Source organism: Podarcis liolepis, assembly GCF_965112155.1.
Source record: "Podarcis liolepis genome assembly, chromosome: 12".
In the NCBI taxonomy this organism is placed as follows: Eukaryota; Metazoa; Chordata; class Lepidosauria; order Squamata; family Lacertidae; genus Podarcis; species Podarcis liolepis.
Genome location: NC_139563.1, coordinates 753,706 through 767,832, shown reverse-complemented (window position 1 = coordinate 767,832; position 14,127 = coordinate 753,706). Strand labels below are relative to the sequence as shown.

The following is a 14,127-nucleotide window of genomic DNA, read 5'->3' as shown; positions in this document are numbered from 1 at the left end:
CCTCCCCCTCTTGGTTTCATTATAATAATAAATAATAATAATAATAATAATAATAATAATAATAATAATAATAATTTTATTTATATCCATCTCCAATCATTTATATCCAATCCATCTCTCAGGAAGAAGTCCTTGAGGCAATGGAGATCTTCACAGACTTGGCAACGGGTCAGGGCAGCTCATGTCCTGGAGTTGCACATGTCCGCTCCTCTCCAGGGTTTTCCCCAAGCAAGCAGAGACTGCGCTTGTGTGAAGTCCTTCTCTTCTCCACCCTTTTCCTGCCTCTTCTGGTTCTGAGAGACCAGGAGGGAGGGGAGTTTGTGGCTGCAGGAGGGGGAGCCTGACTCGCCTCTGCCTCTTGGCCTCCCTCTTCCCTCCCTCCGGCTTCAGCTTCGGCCTCTGATTCTGGACTGCCCTCTCCACATACTCTCCCTGCTCACTAAGCCCTGTTACCTTCTCAGCTTCTGACCCCTCTTTTCCTCAGTCTTCTCGCTCTGACCTCCCTTCGTTGTCCCACCGCCTCTCCCCAGGCTCTCAGCCTCCTGCCCTTGATGGTTCCCCAGCTGCTTCCTCCCATCATTTCAGACAGAAGATGAAAATGAGTCAGGCTTTGGGGAATCAGATTCATCGGCAGCAAAGAAGCAGCTAAAAAAAGGAGAGTTCTTACCCATTAGTTTATTCAATAATCACGAGAGACAAAGGAATGTGGTCTCTCTCTAGAAATGGCCCTGCTCAAAGTAAAGTCCCCCCAACTTTGCCTCCCCTATCCTGTGTTGGCCAATCTGAGCCTTCAGCAGCTGATCTCTCTGTTCCACTATCCTCAATGCCTGCCTTGTCTTGTGAGAAGGGTGTGTGTGTCAGGAATGCTTTCCAAAGACACTGAGTCTGTCAGCTGTCTCTCGCTGGTGCTTCTTCTTCTTCCTCTTCCAATCTTCCCCAGCTTCTACCCTCTGCAGCCTCTGTTGATCAGAACAAAGAAAGACATGACTGCCTGTGTCAGTGTCTCCGACAGAGAGAGAAACGAAAGCAATAGGAAACATAAGCATCCTGTGAACAGGACATGCGCAGACTCTCTGACTCACAAAGCCTGCTCCCTCTTAAGGTGGAACGGAAATATCCTAACACTATGCCCTTCTGCATACAACTGATCCAAATCCATACTGTCCTCCAGAACCAGCCAGGATGACCCAGATGAGGATCAGGAGCAGAAACAACAACATGACGTTTAAGGTATCTTGTTGGAATCAGCCTGTGAAAAAGATTTTCAGTCCAAGAGCTTGTAGTCGTGGCAGTTATTATAGGTTCATTTTCATCATTCATGACTTATGCAAAATAAAGAGAGATTTATATCGATGGAGCGTTAATCCAAAAACTACTATGTGTGTTTCCTTTCTGCAGTGCTGGGTTGAATCAACATGGAATACTGTAAGAATCCAATGCCGTCTTAAGTCCTTGTGGTCAGGTGCTCCTTTGTATTCAGATCAGGCCTCAGCAGAATAACGTAGCACTTGGGAAGGAAGATGCAGCCCAGGAGCCCAGCACTGGAGGCCAACATAGAGAAGATCTGCACGGCCACCATGTACTTCCCCTTGGTGCTCAGGTAGGTGGGCACAAAAGACACCCAAACACTGCAGAAGACCAGCATGCTGAAGGTGATCAGCTTGGCTTCGTTGAAGGACCCAGGCAGCTTCCTGGCTAGGAAAGCCACCGTGAAGCAGGTGGCAGCCAAGAAGCCCAGGTAGCCAAGGGCAACATAAAACATGGCCACAGAGCCTTCGTTGCATTGCAAGATGATCTCTTCCACCTGGGAGTGCATGTCGGGCTCTGGGAATGGGGGAGAAGAGCCCAGCCAGATGGTGCAGATGAGAACTTGCACACCAGAACAGGAGATGACAATGGAGGTGGCCAGACTCTTCCCTAGCCATCTCCTCACCCTGTTCCCTGGCCTTGTGGCCAGGAAGGCCAGCACCACCGTGATGGTCTTGGCCAAGAGAGAAGAAACAGCAACGGAGAAGATGATGCTGAAGGCCGTTTGTCGGAGAAGGCAGGTCGCTATTCTTGGTTGCCCAATGAAGAGGAAGGAGGAAAAACAGGAAAGCAGAAGGGAGGCGAGCAGGATGTAGGAGAGGTCCCGGTTGTTGGCTTTGACTATTGGGGTTTCTTTGTATTTAATGAAGATTCCTAACACAATTCCTGCTGTAGAAGATAAGAAGAGGACAATGGAAGCTAAGGTGATCCCCAGGTGGTCTTCATAAGCCAGGAAGGTGATAATCTTGGGGACACATTGATCTCTGACCTTGTTTGGATGCTGATCTTCTGGGCATTTGGTGCAACGTTCTGCATCTGAGGAAGAGGAAAAGAGTGGCTTCAGCATCCCTTACATCCATGACCACCTGCCCTCCAGAAATAAGAATGTGTAAAGAGTGGCAAGCAATTCTTTGTTCCTTTTTTGCAAGGGGCAAAAATCTTCCCTCTCTTGTAATCCTTCTCACCCACCTTCTTGGTTGGACATGGTTCCTTCCGCACAAGGATCACAAGCATAGCAGCAAACAGGCTTTCCTTCTGGAACCACCTTTGCAAATCCAGGTTGACATATTTTGCTGCACCTGGAACGAGGCACGGCCTAACCATGAAGATAAGAAGGTACAGATTAGAAGGGACCAGCTGGTTAAAGGGATACAGGTCAGAGCTAAACAGTACAAATTGAGGGCTTTTGCAGATGACTTGGTACTTACTTTACAAGAGCCAGACACTAGTACGAAAAGGGTTTTAGAATTAATTCAAGAATTTGGTCAAGTTGCAGGATTTAAGCTGAACAAACAAAAAACTAAGGTATTGGAGAAAAATCTAACAGTTATTGAAAGGGAGAGGTTCCAGAATGAAACAGGATTAAATGTGGTTAAGAAGGTGTAATACTTGGGGATTAATATGACATCTAAGAATGTGAATCTATTTAAAGATAACTATGAGAAATGCTGGACAGAAGTAAAAAAAGATCTAGAAATATGGTCAAATTTGAAGCTTTCCTTGTTAGGCCGAATTGCTGATATTAAGATGAATGTATTGCCTAGAATGTTATTTTTATTTCAAACATTGCAAATTGTGGATAAGATGGATTGCTTCAAGAGGTGGCAGAAAGATATTTCGAAGTTTGTCTGGCAGGGCAAAAAACGCAGAATAAAATTCCTGATGCAAAGGAAAGAGGGGGGTTTGCCCTGCCGGACTTAAAACTGTACTATGAATCAGCAGCCTTCTGCTGGATGAAAGACTGGCTACTTCTTGAGAATACTGATATCTTGGATTTGGAAGGTTTTAATAATGTATTCGGATGGCATGCATATATATGGTATGACAAGGTTAAAGCTCATAAAGCTTTTAAAAATCATATTGTTAGGAAAGCACTATATAATGCACTGTCAATGAATTTTGACAGTTTGGAAATGACCGAATAGGATCTCTTTTCCCCCTGACCCTGTCCACTTTTTGCACAGAAGCATCTCTTTGTTCGTTTGTTCATGCAAGTTTTATATCACACATTTATATACAATTCAGAATGGTTAGTACAACCTTTGTTGTTGTTTTTTTTATAAAATTTTTTATTAGTTTTACAAACTTTTTTTAAACAATACAAACATATAAAAAGACATACAAACACGTATAGTTTCATAACCTTTTTTCATAAAACCTTGTTTCTCAGACTCCCCCATACCTCCCCTTTCTGCATCCCGATGTCCAAAATTTTTAGCAACTTGGTTAGTACAACCTTTGAAGGAAGTCTGTAATGAAATAATGGGTGGGAAAAGGGCACCAGAGTCGTGGAAAGAAGCGTATATTACACTTGTACCGAAAACAGAGACTGAAAGGACGCAGCTTAAGAACTATCGCCCCATATCATTGCTCAATGTGGATTACAAAATCTTTGCAGACATTTTGGCTAAAAGACTAAAAAAAGTGTTAATGGAAGAGATCCATAAAGACCAAGCAGGCTTTCTCCCGGGTAGACATTTGTCTGATAATGTGAGAAATATAATCAACATTTTAGAAAAATTACAAGTGAACATAAATACTAAGGCAGTTTTGATATTTGTGGATGCAGAGAAAGCCTTTGACAATATTTCTTGGAGTTTTATGAAGAAGAACCTACAGGGGATGGGGGTAGGCCAAGGCTTTGAAAACGGTATAAGTGCAATTTATTCAGAACAAAAGGCTGAATTAATTGTAAATAACGTGGTGACGGAAGAATTCAAGATAGAAAAAGGGACACAACAAGGCTGCCTAATCTCCCCATTGCTTTTTATATCGGTTCTGGAGGTCCTGTTGAATATGATTAGAAGGGACCAGTTGGTTAAAGGTATACAAGTCGGAGTTAAACAGTACAAGTTGAGAGCATTTGCAGATGACTTAGTATTGACGTTACAGGAGCCAGAATCTAGTACTAAAAGGGTTTTGGAACTGATTCAAGAATTTGGTCAGGCTGCAGGATTCAAACTGAATAAGTTAAAAACTAAGGTTTTAGAGAAAAATCTAACACCGATTGAGAGAGAGAGGTTTCAGAATGAGACAGGTTTAACAGTGGTTAAGAAAGTGAAATACCTGGGGATTAACATGACAGCAAAAAATGGGAACCTATTCAAAGACAACTATGAAAAATGTTGGGCTGAAGTGAAAAAAGATTTAGAAATTTGGTCAAATTTGAAGCTTTCACTGCTAGGCCGTATTGCTGCGATAAAAATGAATGTATTGCCTAGAATGTTGTTTTTGTTCCAAACTTTGCAAATTTTGGACAAAATGGACTGTTTCAAGAAGTGGCAGAGAGATATCTTGTGATTTGTCTGGCAGGGCAAGAAGCCTAGAATAAAATTTAAAATACTAACGGATGCAAAGGAAAGAGGTGGATTTGCCCTGCCAGACCTTAAACTTTATTATGAATCAGCAGCTTTTTGCTGGTTGAAAGAATGGCTGCTTCTTGAAAACTCAGACATTTTGGATTTATAAGGTTTTAATAATGTATTTGGATGGCATGCATATTTGTGGTATGACAAGGTCAAAGCACATAAAGCATTTAAAAACCACATTGTCAGGAAAGCATTAATGTTTGGGTAAGATATAAGGACTTACTGGAAAACAAAACCCCAAGGTGGCTGTCACTGATGGAAGCGAAAGCTCAGAAAAAGCTCAATATGGAGGTCAGATGGCCGAAATATTGGGAAATTTTGGAACAAGAGGGAGATAGACTGAAATTGCAGAGTTTTGAGAAATTAAAAAACAAAGTGCGAGACTGGCTTCATTATTATCAGATAATGGAGGCATATAATTTGGACAAGAAAATTGGCTTCCAGGTGGAAAAATCAAAATTAGAAACAGAATTGTTAGAACCCAAAACTAAGATTTTGTCAAAGATGTACAACTTGCTGTTGAAATGGAATACTCAGGATGAAACGGTGAAATCTGCTATGATTAAATGGGCACAAGATGTTGGACATAACATAATGATGGCTGACTGGGAACAGTTATGGACCACAGGTATGAAGTTTCCGGCATGCAATGCCTTAAGAGAGAATATTATGAAAATGATATACAGGTGGTACATGACCCCAGTCAAGCTTGCAAAAATCTATCATTTGCCCGATAACAAGTGTTGGAAATGTAAAGAAACTGAAGGTACATTCTTTCACCTTTGGTGGACGTGCCCAAGGATTAGGGCTTTCTGGGAGATGATCTATAATGAAATGAAAAGGGTATTTAAATATACCTTTCTGAAGAAACCAGAGGCCTTTCTCCTGGGCATGGTCGGCCAATTGGTGCCAAAGAAGGACAGAACTTTCTTTATGTATGCCACAACAGCAGCAAGAATACTTATTGCAAAGTATTGGAAGACGCAAGATCTACCCACCTTGGAAGAATGGCAGATGAAGGTGATGGACTACATGGAACTGGCTGAAATGACTGGCAGAATCCGAGACCAGGGAAAAGAGTCGGTGGAAGAAGATTGGAAGAAATTTAAAGACTATTTACAGAAATATTGCAAAATTAATGAATGTTAGAATGATGTCAGAGTGAAGTTAAGTGGTTTAAGCAGCAATGTTATAAAGGTGTATGAAAAATGGATTATTAACAGGTAGAACTCAAAGTTATATTAAGTTAAAGGATTAAGATAAAAACAAAGAGGGAAAGAAATTGCTGAATTAACTAATTGAATTGGAATACAAAAAAGGGAGGTGTGAGGAGGTCAGGGAAGTAAGGATATGAATATATGATATGGAAAGATTGATGTGTTTTCTTTTTAAATGTCTTTTAATCTTTTTTCTGTATTTTGTATTTTTCTTTTTTGGTATTTTTATTTTTGTTTTCTCTTCTATTCTTTTTATCTATGTAATTTTTTTTCTTTGAAAACTTAATAAATATCATTTAAAAAACAACAACAAAATGTTGGTGCTGATCTTTAAAGCCCTAAACGAACCTGGCCCTGTACACTTGAAGCTGTGTCTCCTTCCCCTTTATCCAGCCCTGACCCTGAGGTCCAGCTCCGAGGGCCTTCTGGCGGTTCCCTCCCTGTGAGAAGTCAGGTTACAGGGAACCAGACACAGGGCCTTCTCAGTGGTGGCACACTCTCTGTGGAACAACCTCCCATGGGATGTCAAGGAAATAAGTAACTAGCTGACTTTTAGAAGGCAGTCCTAGACAGAGAAGTATTAAATATTTGAGGTTTTATTGTACCAATTGGCTGTTCAGGGCTTTAATGTGGTTTTGCCAAACTTTAGGATTCAGATAATGTCCCACATGCCAAACCACAAGGTACACATGCCTGGGTATAAGACTTAGAGAAAGAGGTAGAGAAAGGCAGCCTCCTTTGATACTGGGGTGTGTGGAAGGTGTGGGAAGGAGAGAAAGAGAGAAGTGGAGAAAAGAAGAGAGCTGGGTGCTGCGTTCTTTCCTCCCCAGGTGGACTGAGAGGGACCTGGCTGGGAAACATAGTCTGCCTTTTCTCAGGATGCCTGGGCGCTAGCGCATTCTTGAGCCTCCAGATTCCTCTCCCCTCTCAGCTGCTGTGGCAAGAAGGAGCAGCGCTGGCAGCTGAAACTGGGTGGAAAGGACACCATTGGACCCCCTTTTGCAGGAGTGGTTCCAGGAAGAGGATGAGCAGGATCTCCTAGCCTTCTTCCTGGGTAACATCCCCTACCTTGTGAAACTTCTCAGGCCACTCAATGGCTTCTGGGTTGATGGTGAACTTGATGCCAGTAGATGCCTCTCTCCTTATACTGCCAATCTTCACTAGAGCACGAGACTCATTGGGAAACATCACCCAATTCATGATATCAAAGTCAGGAGGCAGCTCCCAATTCTCATCCAAACACATTGTGCCCCTGGAAGTATTCAAACACTGGATTTCTTTTAAGAAAGGGTGGAGCTGGAATGACAGGGAAAACAGCAGCATTTTATTGTTCCTCAGTTGAAGCAAGTGGATCTCCAAAATAACATTAATACAAATAATAAATAAGATTAATACAAAAGGCAATAAAATCATTTTCCTTTTAAAAAACAAATTGCCTAAGGAAATACCTGCCATGGCTGAAGCCTTCCCTGTTCCCATTTGGCTCCTTCTCCCACCATCAGCATTCGCCGTGGTCTAGATGAAAACGCAGCATTTAAGGCCTGGGCTGCTGCTTGAACATTGATGTAAGTGCCATAGCTGTCTCCAGACAGAGCGCTCTCAATCTCCTCTTGGGGCAAAGACTCCCGTTCCTCCTCCTCTCTGCATCTTATCCAGCCTTTCGGGGATAAAACATGCTTGGAATATGAACAGTGAAATGCTACACTCCAAAAAAGGAAAAAATTACGGAACAGTGATTCATCATAACCCTGTTTGGTGCTCCTTATCCTGGTCTTAATTGCGAAAGAGAGAGAACCTTGAATGTACTGGATGTACCTAGGAGGGAAAGTCAAGCTAACGTTGATGTCCTGGAAAGCAGTTGTGATCCAGACTGTTCCCGGTATTTCCTTCTTCCAATATTCCTCAATACTTATACATGTTTCCATTATTAAGAAAATTTCCTTTGTATCAGTTACATAGCAAACAAATACCCCGACTTGTCTCCTGTTGATAACAGCTTCACTTGGGTCCATTAGTTGATATAAATCCTCTTTTGTATATATTTTTGAGAAGGCAATGCAGATCCCTCTTCTGATCATCAGAGGTGTCATAGTCCTCACGAACTTTTCTCCACTGTCATTGTCTGGAGCCAAGAGACCAATCCAGTTCCATCCGAAATGGAGGAGCAACTCCACGATCCCCTGGTACTGACTTTCCTCTTTGGGGAGCATCTGGTAGAGGAAAGGGAACTGTGTTTTATCTTCAAGAACCTGGGTTCTGAAGCCATAACTAAGCTGGTGAGAAAAGGAAAGAGTAATTGTTTAGCTTTTAGGGTAGGGAGTAGATATTTAGTAATCTAAAATGATTGATATAAGTTGTGCTGGTGGGCCCAATGGGCATTTTATTCCGAAACATCTGGTGGTGTCAGGAACTGTTCAGATGAGAAGAAGAGGTGGAGACCCTCAAGGGAGGGGGCAGAGGAAGACAGCATGGAGCCAGCTTTGTGGTGGTGGGAAAAGGACACAGCCCAGAAGACGAAAAGAGCTGGGGAATGTTGGAAGGTGAGGAACAAGGGCAAGGTAGCAGATTCACCAGCCCTGAAGAGAGACAGGAGTCAGATGCAGTGGAGACAAGATCTGAGCCAGTTGAGACTACGTCCCTTGGGAGCCTGCTAGATCTTCCTCCTTCCTCTAAAACCAGGCGTTTCACCCACATCACAGAGCAGAAAACGACCCCGAGGCAGAAGGGGTCCCTTGGCCGCCACCGTAGGCAGCAGGAGGGGTCTGATATGCAGAAAGCAAGTTGGGCAAGGAGGAGTGGGCACACTGGGCAACACCTTCAGCCTGGAGGGAACATACTTTGTGGTTCTCTGTCTGTTTCGTTTGATACTAAGAAGTGAAGGGATAAAGACGCTCTCTGCCTGCCTGGTTCAACTTGCCAGTACTTTGCCTGTCAGCTCCCTCCCTGTCAGGTGGGGGCCAAGTAGGAAAAGGCTCGGTACATTCAAAAAAGAATATGGTTTTCACTCCATTTATTATATTTCTGTGTTGCTTTTCATTCACAAAAATCACAAAGTGGCTCATGAACAGCAAAAACGTAATAGAACATCACAAATACAACATAATTCATATAGAATAATTTACAAATCATCAGTAAAACAATTATGTTCTATAAGACACTCTTAACAAAACAACAGTACAATTTCAACAAAAGTAACATTATATGATTAACAAAATAGCACAGTATGTATAATCTATGGAACAATATTAATACCCTCAACAAACCAGCAACCAGAAATGAACTGTGCACTCTTGAATTCATGCACCCAGTCTCCCCACCGCAGGACTCATGATCTCTCTCTCATTTCAGTTCACTAAAAGACACATGCAGATCATGTCCATGGCAGCAGCTCAGGGCTGGAAGGTGGGGCAAGGCAGGTGGGAGAAGCCTTGGCCGGATGGCCAGCACATAGCTCAGGGTTTCCCCCCTTAACTCCCCCCAGGAGAAAGTAGAGTTTCCTCCTGTGTCCCTCCATGCCCCCTGTGCCATTCATACCTGTGGGATTTTGTAGATGCCTGACATGGTGGAAATCTCCTTTGAGATGTCAGAATCACTCCTTCCAAGAACAGCCAGAAGGGGATTCTCTTCTCCGCAGCGATAATTGGGAATGTTTCTTCCGCTGCCTGCAAGCAGCTCTAGCATGGCATCTGAAGTCATCCTGGCATCAAAATAGTTCTCATAGAGGTTGTAGCCAAGGGTGATGTTGGGTAAGAGCCTGAGATCCCGGTTGATCTCCTGGATGGTGAACAGGAAGGAGAAGATGTGCCAGTAGAACTGAGATGCGTCGCTGCAATGAATGGACCAATTTAAAAGACTCAAACCCTATTCACAGTTGAATGATAACAAAATATTATCCACAAAGATTAGTCTCTATTAAATTATCTTATTGCATTTATATCCAACCCTTTCCTGCCAATTATACAATAAAGATTTGGAGATTTGTTCTCCAATCCAGGAGTGTAGAGGTGGTGTTTTGTGACCAGTGGGTTAGTTAGTCCAAGATCTCAAAACAACTTTACTTAGAAATGAGGATGAGAGAATGAGAGAAGAAGAAGAAGAAGAAGAAGAAGAAGAAGAAGAAGAAGAAGAAGAAGAAGAAGAAGAAGAAGAAGAAGAAGAAGAAGAAGAAGAATTGTTCTTTTTTTAGAGATCTGACTCCATAGCATGGGAGTCTTCTGACTTCTATTGTTTATTTCTTCATTTTGTAGAAAGCATATCTTTCCCGCTCTTCAGTTAACAAATGTCACCTGGAAGATCTTAGCATTTCATTCTCAAAACTGCTACATTCCTTAAAGACAATTCTGATGAAGCAGTTTATAAATTGTACAAATAGAATAGTGATAAATCCAAACTTGGCACCTTGGAAACTGCCTGAGTTTTATGCCATCCTCACCTCCTTCCTGCAGGTGGGAAAATCCAGGGGATCCCTTTGATCCCTGACCAGATTCTCTTGCATTCTTGTGTCACCAACCTGCAAGATGCAAGGCAATGGGAGAGGCTTCGGGGGGAATCTTTTACTGGACCCCACCTCCCATCAGCCCCGGTGGGGCGGCAATTGGGTTGTTGTTTTTATTTTTCTCAGGTATTTTGTGGTTTTATATCTTGATTTTATTCTGTGAACTGCCCTGAGACTCCCGGGTATAGGGATATCTATAAATTCAAACACCACCACCAACAACCATCAAGGCCAAGGGTTGGTCAGGCAAGAGGGGGTTGTAATCCAGCGATCTCTGGAGGACCCCAGACTCTTGAGAAAGGGGCTCTCTCCTTCAGAGATAGGGACCAGGGTCCCTTAAGGACTTTGACATCCTTCTGTAAAGAATTACTTACTCCACAATCCTGGTGAAGGGTGTCTGGGAGAAGACATAGGGATCATATTCTAAGAAATCTTTTGGAGATACGATTCCACCAATGAGAAAGTCTCCAGGCCGGTAGTAATTGCGAGCATCAGTTTCAGACTCCCCAGCCGTGAGATAGGGGCTCTCTCCTTCAGAGATAGGGACCAGGGGAGGTTAAAGACTTTTACATTTCTACGTAAAGAATTACTTACATCAAATGGTTGGTGAAGGGTGTCTGGTTAAAGACATATGGATTATGTTCCAAAATATATTGTGGAGATACGATTCCACCAATGAGAAAGTCTCCAGGTTGGTAGTAATTGTGAGCATCAGTTTGATCTCTCATCAGATTCAAGGGGCATTTTGCCTTCTGATTCACACAGACTCCTTGGGAGCAAATTAGCAGCAGGAGCAGCAGGGATCTCATCCTGGCTCTGCCTCCTTCACATCTGCTACGTGTGGCTCCTCTTCCTTCCTGACCCAGCCAAGCAGGAGAATCACAAGACTCTCGCAAGACCAAAGCTGCAGTGGCTTTCCTGGGGTGGGGTGGGTGGGGCTCAGCTCTGGCTTCCCTCTTCCCCCCAGCCCTTCACCTGCTCCAAATCTTGTCTCACTCTGTCTCCAACACAGGATCTATCATCTGCAACAACTTTTTCTTTTCCAGTCCTGGTACAATTAATAATGTCATGCTGTTGGTGCTTCAGATGCAATCTCCAGAAATATCTCTTGGCTTTTAGAAGAAGAAATCACTATGATTTTGATAATTATAAGTGGAAGAAATTTCACCTAGATAACTTTCTGGTGCCTTGAATCCTCAAGCAGCAGCTGCAGAGCTGGAGGAAAACATGTTTGCAATGCTGCTCTAACATTTGGCATAAATCAAGGGGGGGGCAGAGTTTGGCCTGTTGCAGGAACCCCTCCCCCAACCATTCAGTTGCACAAGCACTACACACACACACACACACACACACACACACACACACAAACACACACCACTTCCTTTAATAAACTTTATTTGAAAAGCCTTCCGTAAATAAGGAAGCACTTGAATCGTAAGTCTATCCCCACGGAAGCCTGTTTGCTATTTTCAATACAGGTAGACCAGTTCCCTATGCAAATAAACTGCTGCGCTCCAGCCAATGAGTGTAACGGAATAGCGCCCCTTGTGGCGACCAAGCAGGTACTGCAGGGCCGACGTCTACCTCTCAGTAACTATTGACAGCTATGCATCTGGGTTTAATTGACCATGACTTGTCCTGTCCGAATGTATCCAAGTGTTTCCTCTTGGAGTGAAAGTGTTTTTACCTCTGTAGTGTTTCTGTTATAAATTCAAAGAAATTCAGCTGTACATCGGATCTGTACCGTTCCACTTTTGTTCTGCACCTTGGAAGAAGGACTATCAAAGGGGGAGGCTTGACATAGGGCAGCCATAAGCCCCCAAGCGTCTGCAGCGAGCCCACCCCAGTGGGCGTGCCCACATTGATGGTGCCCGAAAGTGGACCATTTTGCTTACAAAGAACTTGCATATGGAAGTGGATTCAGTACAGACCAAAACAAAGGACAGTGACCAGCCCTTCCCTCTGGGAGCAGGAAACTGTGAACTCCCTTTGTCCTCTGGAATGTACTCATGGGGAGGGGGAAAGGAGGAACTGGACAGGTGACAGGACACTCAGGTTACCACCTCAACCCCTCCCTCAGCCCCTCCTTTTTGTGATGTATCAATGATGTAGTCATGATGTAGCGTTAGGTGTGTAGCATGGGGGATTAGTAGCTAATAAAAGTTGGGGTCTTCTTTTGTTTGGGACTTCCATCTTGCTTTGTCTTGCAGTGAGTTGGAGTCCTGTCAGGATAGTCTCAATAAAGACCAAGCCTACTGGCTGCTGTTTCGCTCCAATTTTCCTAGTTGGTATCCTTGCTTTTTGTCCAAGGGAGCCCTGGGATTTCTCCCTTAACAGTTTGGCGGCTGTGCTCAGGGACTCTTGGTTCTCCTATGAAGACGAGGGGGGAGATAGAGGGGATCGGGCGCCACTGGGCAACCTTAGCCCAGGGATCCCTTTTCTCTCCCTGCCTTCCCTTTGTGGGAGGTAATCAACTGTCACCAAAGGCTCAGCTAGGAGGAGCAAAGGCAAGGTCAAGCTGGCCAACTAAGGATCCCGGGATCCACGAGGGATGTTCCTAGGACGTGAGTATGGTTTGAAATTAGTGCACTGGGAGGGATGTGTGTGGAAGGATAACATCTCCACGACAACCAAAGCTTTCCTTTTTTCCCCACTCCCCGACCTGATCCCTTGGAGTACGGCCAGAGAAGGTCATGGGAAACCTTTTTCTCTCTCTCCTCGACCTGATCCATCAGAGTTTGCCCAGAAAGGGTTGTGGAAAACTCACCACTTTCCTGAACGATACCCTTCGACCCCATCCTTCGGACTACGGCCAGAGAAGGTCGAAGGGACTTTACCTACTCCTATACTCTTCTTTTCTCCTTAAATCAAACGAAGCCGCACCTCTGGCACGATGACCCTTGTTGGGATGACTCGTGTACATGAGAACGCAAGGTTGTTTGTTCCTTTCCAAACTTTTGTTTTCTCAGGTCCCAATTGTGGGATGTAAACACAGGAGCAGTCAATGACAACATTCCTAGAGTGTACATGTTACAACATGGGGAGGGATGTCTGTCCAGCAAGCAGGTAAACTTCCTGGGGACGGACTTCCTCCGCATGTGACCAGAGGTTGGTGTGGCCTCACCTGTGCAGGTAATGACAAAAGCACAGGGCAGGCAGCCACTCTCTCTCTCTGCCATCTTCCTTCGATGAGGAAACATCTAAGGATGCTCTCTTGGCTCCCAACCAAGAGAGGGGATAAGGACTATATCTTGCTACAAGATAGATTCTGAATGTATATAACCTTTTTAAGCTGTCTGCCTTCTGGGATCATATTGTGAACAGAACGTGAGTAAACTCTTTTATGCTTTTATGAAGACTGTGTCGTGTCTTGTATTTTAAGAGGGAACAAAAGGGGAAATTACCAGAGTAATTATTATAGAGGTTCTAGCGAACCTGTGCACACATTACCGTTGCAAACTTAAAGGGGAATGTCTATAAACTCTGCTGATATTTTGGGAACTAGTTAGCACAAGTTGGA

The 14,127-nt window shown here is 43.7% G+C and overlaps 1 protein-coding gene across 2 annotated transcripts in view; it reads right to left on the bottom strand.

The window, feature by feature from the left end:
- Positions 1–1,129: 1,129 nt before the first annotated feature.
- The window catches only part of LOC310689326 (vomeronasal type-2 receptor 26-like), a 33,157-nt gene continuing 20,159 nt past the window's right edge, over positions 1,130–14,127 (bottom strand). Inside the window, exons 1-5 of one of the 2 annotated variants that reach the window (XM_083466893.1) lie at positions 9,647–10,112; positions 7,561–7,769; positions 7,181–7,408; positions 2,497–2,623; positions 1,130–2,343 (exon numbers count right to left, since the gene is read on the bottom strand). In XM_083466893.1, coding sequence (XP_083323019.1) covers positions 1,445–2,343; positions 2,497–2,623; positions 7,181–7,408; positions 7,561–7,617 — 1,311 coding nt within the window. In that variant the 5' untranslated portion in view covers positions 7,618–7,769; positions 9,647–10,112 and the 3' untranslated portion in view covers positions 1,130–1,444. Of the gene's footprint in view, positions 2,344–2,496; positions 2,624–7,180; positions 7,409–7,560; positions 8,386–9,646; positions 10,113–14,127 lie in introns of those variants that run through there. The other variant, XM_083466892.1, reaches the window with a different exon arrangement.